Here is a 10,015-nt window from a genome sequence, read left to right as displayed (position 1 = left end):
TGACTTGGGTCATCCAAAAGCTCCATTGGATGATCACTAAGCTTCCAATCACCACCGAGCCATCTAGGTGATGGTGATTACCAAGAGTAACAAGCACAAACTCTCACTTGACCCAACCAAGCCTAATGAGAAGAGTGGATGCACACTTGCTACTCTCTATGCACTAATGAGGTCCTTAAGCTTGGATTGGCAAATCTCAATCACCACACTAGGCTCTTGCTCTCTCTTGCACACCAAATGGTTTTCTTAGCTAAACAAATGGACAAGAGAGCTAAGTTCAACGAGTAGGAGAAGTATTTATACTCCGCCAATCAAAATATGACCGTTACTGTCCAACTCAGCAGTTTTCGGAGCAACCGGACACGTCCGATTAGTATACCACTAGCCAGCACTGAAATACGATTGTTACTATGTGAGTCCGATCCCTATCCACCTGACACATCAAGTCAACAAAAATAGTCTCTGGACACTCTTTGATGTCGACCGAACTTGGCACCTTGTGCGTCTGGTCACATTTTGTCCCTGCGTTCGGTCCTTAGTCAACAACGAGTCCACACTGCTACGGTTGGTCAGGACCTACGCGTCCGATCCTTTGCCTGCACCAGCGTCCGATCGTCCTTCTGCCCCTACAACGCGTGCTACCCTACTAACCGAACACTGGCACCCATACGTCCGGTCCAGCGTCCAGTCAATGTCTAAGTCTCCATTCACTTCAAATTCAACAACTTTTGTGAATGACATCGACTTCAATTGACCTATGGACTATCCTTAACCTACCTAGTGCTAAGTTTGATAAGTGTGCACCACACCTAAACCATTAGTCTCACCTAGGTCAAGCTACTAGTCCATACCCCCTTAATAGTATGACCAAAGGAAAAACAAAGTCCTAAAACTACTCTATGTGTCTCTCCTAACTGCCAAACGACACTTAGAACTAGTCCGTCCTTAACCTTGTCATCCATCCTTTGAAAACTGAAACGATTTCCATCGATAGGGTTATGAAACCCATAATTCCCCAATCAATTACCATTACCATAACCTAACTCAAGTTGCCTCTGCAAAACACAAGTTAGTCACAAGTAATCTCGTGTCGTCATTAATCATCGAAAACCCAATTAGGGGCCTAGATGCTTTCATGATCAATCTACTCAAATTATTTAGGTTTACAAAACTTCTATGTAAAGTTATGTACCCGAACAAATATATGAGTTGTATGCATTGCCTTCAAGCTATTAATTATATCTTATCATCACTTTAAATGAAATAGCCAACAGATGATTTATTTTTTAATCAGTCTTATGTACATTACTAGTGAAAGTAGTTATTCTTAGTGGAAAATAATAATATTATCTAGAAATTACAATGCTAGGAAAAAACTAAATCTGTGGTCATCTTGGTAAAAATAACTTCCATGTAAGAGAAGATAAGTACTTCGCCATATAAGAATTTGCCATGATTGTTGAGTCTTAACCAAGGTACCATAACAAGTTATTATTTGCTTGAACCATATAACTAAAATTTACATGTATGATGTTTTGAATGATCAATAAGAGATACATAGGTTTGTATAGAAAATTTCCATGAAAGTCTTAGATCTCAACTCATTCCTGAGTTGTTTTCAGTAATCTCTCATTGGATTATATATTTTCTTGATCATTTTAAATGAAACTAATCGGGGCAATGGATGATTGGTGTTGTTTGAACCAACTTTTTCACATTTTTAGTTAGAAATGTTATGTAACTAGTAAAAAATCATAATTTCTTAGAATAAATAACTTCATTTAGGAAACAATTTCCAACAAAACTAAAGTGGCAGGACATCCATGAAAGCTTAATATGGAAGATAATGGCATGAACTAGAAAACTTTTGTGATGCACTTTCAAAGGAAGGAAATAATCCTCTTTCATAGATAAGTTTCACCTTATATCTCAATACCAACACAAACTTATCCACAGAGCAACTTTAGCATTTTGGTGGAACACAAAATGATTGTAATTTTAAAAGATATCGATAGTGCTAAAACCCAAAGACTTTTCCACTTGACCACCAAAAATCCCAAGGCATTGATATGAACTTCAAAAGCATGTTTTCTTTTAGAAAAAGTCAAACCAAAGCCTGCCATTTCTGCCCCAATCTCAAGCTGGTGCAGGCCCTAGACAAAAGCTATAGTGGGGGTGTTCCAAGCACAAGAAGGTAGGTAAGCGCCCCTCCCCTACCAAAACAATAATTTGTGTAGCTCCCCTCCTACTCCATCTAATTTCCGTGTGTTGGAGAGATCTGCATTGTTATCACCAACTTTCAATAGAAACTGAGAGCCATTCCCACTTAGGGTGTGTTTGGCTACCTGGCTTCCTTCTAGACTGGCTACGAAATAAGCCAGGCTAGCCTAACACTGCCTCTAGCAAGCCAAGATAGACTTGTTTGGTTGTCCTACACTATCTAAGTCTGGCTACCAACTAGTTTGTTTGGTTGCCTCATTTGGCTTCGATAGAGTCACCTCTTCTTTGGGCAGGTAACTTCACCACCTTTGAAGCAATTCAGTCGAACACCTTTAAGGCGGGTAGACAGAGCAAAGGAGAGCAGAGGTCCATGGCCAATCGAACCAGCCGATGCATCCTCGAGAGGAAGGGTAGCGTAGTTCATAGAATCATCAATGCATACGAGTAATAATGCAGTTCCACATTTATTCATTATTACAGAATGTTGACGAAGCTGATAGTCCAACAACATCCCCTGTTCGCTTGATGACCATGACAAGCAGCAGTAGCAGAGCATCCTCCTCCTACCAATAGGATGCTAGCAGCATGGAGGCTTGGACTTGCAGCAGCTAGGTGGTGGAGGAGCAGCAGACGGGAGTGGCAGTGCCGCAGGAGCTTGTCCTGCTCGACGACTGCGGAGGACACGAGTGTCGTGTGGCCTCAGACTCTAAGCGGCGGAGCTCCTCCTGGTGCACGGCGCATGACTCATGGAGCTCGGCCAGTGCGTAGACCAGCGCTCATCGGAGCTCCGGCGTCGTGGTCAAGTCTAGCTTCTGGTGCGTGTGGGTGCGTGTAGAGCCACCGCTGCTTGAGTCTTTGAATCCCGTCACGCTCCTCGAGACCGAATCTCACCGGTGCCATGGGACCTCAACGCTGGGGAGATGGTCAAAGTGCTCGACGACGACGGCTGCGGCAGGGGTCGGGGGCTAGAAGAAGCGAGGGAGGTGACGCAATTCACATTAGAATGCTAGAGTTTGGAGGAATTAGGCTTGTGATCAACCAGTCAGTTTTCCCTATGGAAGTGGAGTCTTCACCTGAAGATTGGAGTTGTCTTTCCATTGTCTATACTCTGAGGTTGTATTCTTCAGTACAAATACGCTATGTAATAAGCATTGTCTTATGATATTACCCTTATTTATAGCTATATGTGAGATTTGACTTCCTGGGCTCACATACGGTGTGTATCTGGTTTTGTTCTTAAAATCAGGGTGCTACAGCTAGAAGAAGCGAGGGAGGTGACGCGATTCACATCCTAGGCCACCGACGGGCTAGCCAAGCCTAGGTCAGCTGAAAAACGGATCCCCAACTTGTTTTTCTAGAGCTAGGCTAGGGCATCCAATATGGCTTAGTTGGGCCTGGCTTCGGGCTATTTACAGGCAACCAACACAGCTAAAAGTTGGCTACCTGGAGCCTGGTTGGGATTAGCCACCCAACCAAACATGCCCTTAATATTGAAATATAGGCAACTTCCACCAACTTCAACAAATCATACACATAAAAAACATACGAAAGTCATATTTTTTTTAAAAAAACACCATGGTAGGTGAGTTGAAAACAAGGAACACCTATCAAGGTTTTGGTTCGCTTCTAAAGCTATAACTTAATCTTGTTTGTAGTATATTTTTAGCAATCAACAAGAGCTATTTAGTTTTTTACATAAGTTTTTTGTGAAATCGTGGATTCCAAAAGGCATATTAGTCATTTTCGTTGTGTTTGAGTTATTATAATTTTCATCAGTTTAATTGAAACTTAATGGGGTTACATTATGATCTCTTGTTTCAACTTATCACATTGCTAAGAGATACATGTTATCATAACTCAGTGAAATAATAATATTCATAATTGGTAGAAAAGTTAATTCATGTGCAATATACAAATTGCCATGATAGTTGAGTCTTAAATATGGTAGGTCCGACCAATTTTTTGTCGTTTTCTACTATTGCCAGCCAAAGTTGTTTGTAGTTACCTTTGATCGAGCCACACAAAGTATTTAGGTTCACAAAACTTCTACATGAATTCTTGAACTCTAACTGATACTCCCTCTGTCCCGCTATAACTATAGTTGTGGCAATGCATTTGAATGTCTGCATTCATAGCATGTGCCATACATGTGGACACACCGAATGTACAGGTTCATAGAATCTCTGTTGTACCTGCTACGAAGCTAAAATGACACTAAATAAAGGGACAAAGGGAGTATATGAGCTTGTCTCCATTGTCTTTGAGATATTTATTATATTTCATCATCAATTTGAATGAAACCATGATCCACTTGTTTGAATTGACCTTTTTCCACATTTCTAATAGAAAATTGTTATTATTAATTGTAAAATAAAAATATTATTTAGATATTACATCATTGAGAGAAACGTAACTAGTTGGTCAACCTTTAAAAAAAACTTTGATAAAGGAAAAGCTAATTAATGTGCCATATAAGAAACTGCCGGATTGTTGAGTCTAAGACAAGTACCCAAACAAGTTAAACACATCGCTTAAATTTATACATATTATGTTTTGGTTCATCAAAGAGAGATATTTATGTTTGTATAGAAAGTATTGAAGTCTTTGATATGGGACACAATTTCGTGAACAAGAAAATTTTTGATGCACTTTTAAAGACATGCAGTGATCATCTTTCACATCTAAATTTTCTCTTCTATTTTTATACCAACATGAAGTCATCTTTAAAGCAACTTTAGCTTTCTAGAAGAGCACAAACCAATTGCAGTTTCCTAAAGATATGCACAGTGTTAAAACTGAAAAACTTTCCCCTTTCACCATCAAGATCCCAAGGCACCACTATGAACTTCAAAAGAGAATTTTCTTGAAAAATATAATGGTCAAACCTAAGGCTCGCCATTTGTCCCTGCCTGATAACTCGTGAAATAAAAATCCCAAATTTGTTTGAAATCCAATTAATATGCAGTATAAAGATTGCCTTGATGAAAGAGTCTTAAAGAAAGCACAACTACCAAGGTTTTTGTTGATTCTATCATTGCAAATGAAGTTTGCTTTTGGTTTTGATCAACCTGCACATATTAGTCTTTGTATTTATCAGGTACATGAGTTGTCTCCATTTTCTTCATCCTATTTATTATATTTCATCATCATTTTAAATGCGGTGGCAGGTGATTCCTCTTGTTTGAAAGTATCATTTTTACACTGCTAAAAACAAGTGATTATTCTGAATGGGAAAAAATTCATAATCTGTTAGAATATACAACTTCAATTTTTAGGCAAAAAGGTTCAAGCAAAGTTAGAGTGGTGCATCTATAAAATAAGTCAGTGCCATGAGATAGAATTTTTTTTGCGATTCACTGTGAAGAATGACGTGCCATACCCACCTTTCATATCTAGGAGTTGTTCGGCAGGACTGAAAAATAAGATAAAATACTGTTCTGGCCGATTGTTGTGAGCAAAAAATACTGTTATGTCTAGAAACAGTGTCGCTGTGAGTGCGCTGGCCAGCCCAGCCCTAGCTGGCCAGCCAGCCGAACGCGCTCCTAATTTGCCCTTTCACAACTTGTGATAATTTCATAATAGTGTCCACTTATTTCAAGAGCCAATTATTTCGTCTGTGCCAAAATAAGGGCGCGTCTGGACGGTGCCTCAAGACGCCAAGCCAACGCTGTGGCCGCGCTAGAAGTGAGGTGAAGAAATCCGTCGCCGCACTTTTGGCAAGTGTGGGCACGAAAATGAAACGGGGGAGCACGCGTTGCGGCAGCGAAGCAAACGTCCGCCCAAAGTGCACGTGCGGTGCCTGCGGCGTGGTGTGGCGTAGCGCGGCCACCATCCAAACACGCCATAACTGTACCACACTTTTTTTAAGGAGTTAAATCTTTTAAATAGATTAAAAATATTAATATTTATAATATATACTAAATTTAATTAACGTTGTGGCCGCGCTGGAAGTGAGGTAAAGAAATCCGCCGCTATACTTTTGACAACTGTGGGCACGAAAATGAACGGGAGGAGCACGCGTTGCGGCAGCGAAGCAAACGGCTGCCCAAAGTGCGGTGCGGTGCCTGCAGCGCGTTGTGGCATAGCGCGGCCACCATCCAAACGCGCCGTAACTGTACCACTCTTTTTTAAGGAGTTAAATCTTTTAAATAGATTAAAAATACAAAAAATATTAATATTTATAATGTATACTAAATTTAATTAACGCTGTGGACGCGCTGGAAGTGAGGTGAAGAAATCCGCCGTGGCACTTTTGGCAACTGTGGGCGCGGAAATGAACCGGAGGAGCACTTGTTGCGGCAGCAAAGCAAATGGCCGCCCAAAGTGCGGCGCAGTGCCTGTGGCGTGGTGTGGCGTAGTGCGGCCACCATCCAAACACGCCATAACTGTACCTTTCTTTTTTTAAGGAGTTAAATCTTTTAAATAGATTAAAAATACATAAAAATATTAATATTTATAATGTGTACTAAATATAATTAAATTAGTTATGACATATATTTTTATATAATAATATTATTTGAAGATACAAGTGATGATACTATTTTATATAAAATTAGTTAAATTTTAAAATTTTCATACATCACAAAGCAAGATATGTAGTTATTTTGTTAAGAGAGAATAGACCCTCCTCCAAATTCTGAGGTGACCACTGCAATTTTTTTAAAAAGAAAACCATTTGTTTTAAAGAAGAAAAGAGGGCCAAACCGGAGGCCATCCCGGTCATTTCCGTGCGAGTCTAAAAGCCAGCGCAGGCCCGGACAAAAGCAAACAAAAACTAAAGCGGGGCTGGCGGGCGCGCGCTGGCGGAGGGAGGCACCCTCCCCCGCCACGTCACCGATCCGCGTGCTCGCCGCTCCCGCGCCGCCCGATCTCACCGGCCCAAGAGATCCAGGCCGTCCGTCCGCCCCGCGTCCCCATCTGCTCACTCTCCTCGCACACCCACACTCCTGCAGACACAACCGAAAAACCAAGGGAAAAAAATAGTAAAGAAACGGAGCGAGGCGAGGCTCCTCTCCTCCTCCCCGTTTCTTATCTATCCTGATCCCAATCCTCCCTACGAGTACTCGCTTCATATATCCTCCTCCAAGGAAAATAATTCATTCCGAACCGCATCTGGGCAAGGAGGGTTCGTCTTCCTCGCCTCCGTCGCCGCACCCTGCGTCATCGTCGCCATGGCCACCGAGGAAGCCGCCAAGCCGTCCCCGATCCCGCCCTACCCCGAGGTGAGGCCAGACCCCTCTGTCCGGTCAGCGTCCGCTTCTTCCTGCGCGGTTTCTTTTCTGTTTTTTTTTCCTTCTCTTGTTCCTGTGCTGTTCTTGGCGGGGATCCGTTCTGGTGCTTGGATGTAGCTCGATTCGGGACGCTGCCGCGCTCGATGCGTGTTCCTTGGTGGTTTCTTTCGTTCTTGTTCGACCAAAAATAAGAAAAAAGGAAACTTTTTTTTCGTTTCTGGCTGTTGCGAAATGGAGTGAGCTAACGGGCGGTGTGGCGTGTTTGTTGCGCTTGTTCCTGCTGCAGATGATCCTGGCGGCGATCGAGGGCCTAGGCGACAAGAACGGGTCGAACAAGTCGGCCATCTCCAAGTACATCGAGGGCAAGTACGGCGACCTCCCCCCGGCGCACGCGTCGCTGCTGACCGCGCACCTGGCGCGCATGAAGGAGTCCGGCGAGCTAATCTTCCTCAAGAACAACTACTTCCGCGCCGACGCCCCCGAAGCGCCGCCGAAGCGCGGGCGCGGGCGCCCGCCCAAGGCGCGGGACCCGAACGCGCCGGCGCCCAAGTCGCCGGCGTCCGCGGGGACGGGGCGCGGCCGCGGGCGCCCGCCCAAGGCCAAGAACCCGCTGGAGGCCGCCGTGAAGCAGGCGACCGCGGGGATGCCCAAGGCCCGCGGCCGCCCGCCCAAGAAGGCCAAGACCACCGAGGACGGCGCGTCCCCGGCCCCGGCTCCCAAGCCCGCCCCCGCCCCCGCCGGCGACGGCTCCACCCCCGTCAAGCGCGGCCGCGGCAGGCCCCCCAAGGTACGCCCCGCCGTGCCCAGCGAGACGGCCGCGGCTTGACGCCGCCGCTGCTGCTTGTTAGGGCGTCCCGCCGTGAGGACGGCCTGGTTGGTTAGGGCGTAGCAATTCGTCGTCCCGCTGCTGTTGCTGCTGCCGTGTTAATGTTGGTAGACTTGGTTCCTTGCTTCATCTAATTGTCGTCGTCGTCGTCGTCGTTCGTCGTTTAATTAATTAATGGAGTAATTAGGAGGATTTGATGTTCTGTGTTCTGTTCAGTTCAGGTCACCGTGTGTTCTGTGCTATGTGCTGGATCTGTTGTAAGCTAAACTAGGGGAGCCTGCTTGAGTGCTGCTGTGTTGGTCGATTAATTATTAAGCTGCTAATGTGGATGTGTACAATTAATTAGCGGATGGTGATAATGTTCGTGATGTTGATTTGAGGGTTGCATTCCGTTCTACTGTGCCTGATCTGATGGCACTGCTGATGACGACGTTGTGGTTGATGTTTTAAGTACAGTGGTACTCCTATACGCTTGCTTTGCTAATGCTAATCACTGCCGGCTGCCGTGAACTGGTAGCCGTGTTGGTTTGACTAGCACACTGTACTCTCACTCCAGTGTGCAGCTTTGCTCCGCTGGGTGCGTTTGCTTTGGTTTGTCGTGTAGCAGCTTGCCAGCCAGTCAGGGCAGTGGCCGCGTGCGTTGTACTTTGCAGGCCCTTCTGCTCCGCATTCATGTGCGGTGCGTGCGTGAGGTGTCAAGCGCAGCAGGGTGCAGGCAGCCCGCGCCTGCGTTTCAAACGAGTCGTGATTGATTAGGTGCAGGGCGAAAATGATGGCGCTGCTTGTGCCGGATCAGGGAGCGCAAATGTCCTCCCTCCCCCCTCAAAAAGTGGCAATTGCTTCCGGTTAGGAGTACTGTGGTAGGGGTGTTTGGCTGTGCAATGCTTTGGACAATAATGTGTCCACAAAATCCAACAAATGTGGGAGATGGGAAAATGTATACAGTATAGTATGTTGAGGTGCTAGATTCCTTTTTTATTCCTCCGGGAAGGATTGTAACTACGGGTTGCGTGTCATCAAAAAGATGTCATGTGTGATTAAGTTTTTAGTGAATACTATTTGCATTTGTGACTCTAAATTAACTTATTAAATTGCATTTATGACTCTAAATTAACTTATTAAAAAAATATATTTCATAATTAATTTAATGATATTTATTCGATACCATAAATATTAATATATTTTTATCTAAATTTAGTCAAAACTTAAAATTCTAAAATGTGGAATTGTATTTTTTTGGACTAAGGGAGTACTGCTAGTCAAACTGTATCTTTAAACATATAGTACTGTTTGGACTGGGCTAGCGATATTTATGTGGAGCAGAGATACCTTGCTTGAAGCATGTGTGGTCGATGGAGCGAGACATTGCCCTGTACTAGTACAGTATACTTCATAGGTCATGTTCGCTTTTCCTGAAAAAACAAGCCGAACCAGAGAGAAAAATACTATTTCAACTGAAAAAATAAGCTAAAAAGTATGGATTATAAGATAAGCGAATAGAGCCATAGCGTGTCGGGTGCCATGCTCACGGGTGGCACGTTTACAGGCGTGTTTGGTCGGAGACAACAGCTTGTCGTACCAAAAGTTAGTCATGCCATAGTTTCTACTTCGGTAGCTAGTTTGGTTTATTGTCCATAGTTATGGCACGTAGAACTTTTTTAGCACCTTGCCTTACATGTCATAGATTCATTTTCGTATTAAACCTTGTCACAAGTGTAACTTCGATCTTTCCATAGCC

The 10,015-nt window shown here is 44.0% G+C and overlaps 1 protein-coding gene across 1 annotated transcript; it reads left to right on the top strand.

The window, feature by feature from the left end:
• Window positions 1–7,159: 7,159 nt before the first annotated feature.
• LOC136500789 (HMG-Y-related protein A) lies at window positions 7,160–8,645 on the top strand. Its single transcript, XM_066496218.1, has 2 exons — window positions 7,160–7,442; window positions 7,738–8,645. The coding sequence occupies exons 1-2, from the start codon at window positions 7,392–7,394 to the stop codon at window positions 8,275–8,277; spliced, it is 591 nt and encodes a 196-aa protein (XP_066352315.1). The 5' UTR covers window positions 7,160–7,391; the 3' UTR covers window positions 8,278–8,645.
• Window positions 8,646–10,015: the final 1,370 nt, after the last annotated feature.

The sequence above is a fragment of the Miscanthus floridulus genome, chromosome 13, assembly GCF_019320115.1.
Source record: "Miscanthus floridulus cultivar M001 chromosome 13, ASM1932011v1, whole genome shotgun sequence".
In the NCBI taxonomy this organism is placed as follows: domain Eukaryota; kingdom Viridiplantae; phylum Streptophyta; class Magnoliopsida; order Poales; family Poaceae; genus Miscanthus; species Miscanthus floridulus.
Note: the sequence above shows the minus strand (reverse complement) of the source record. Positions and strands in the feature narration are given on the sequence as shown.

What these genes read in the sequence shown, in the direction of transcription:
- LOC136500789 (XM_066496218.1), top strand. Translation starts at nt 7,392, where the DNA reads ATGGCCACCGAGGAAGCCGCCAAGCCGTCCCCGATCCCGCCCTACCCC. An exon ending in CGATCCCGCCCTACCCCGAG is followed by an intron (nt 7,443 to 7,737) that starts GTGAGGCCAGAC and finishes TTCCTGCTGCAG; the next exon opens with ATGATCCTGGCGGCGATCGA.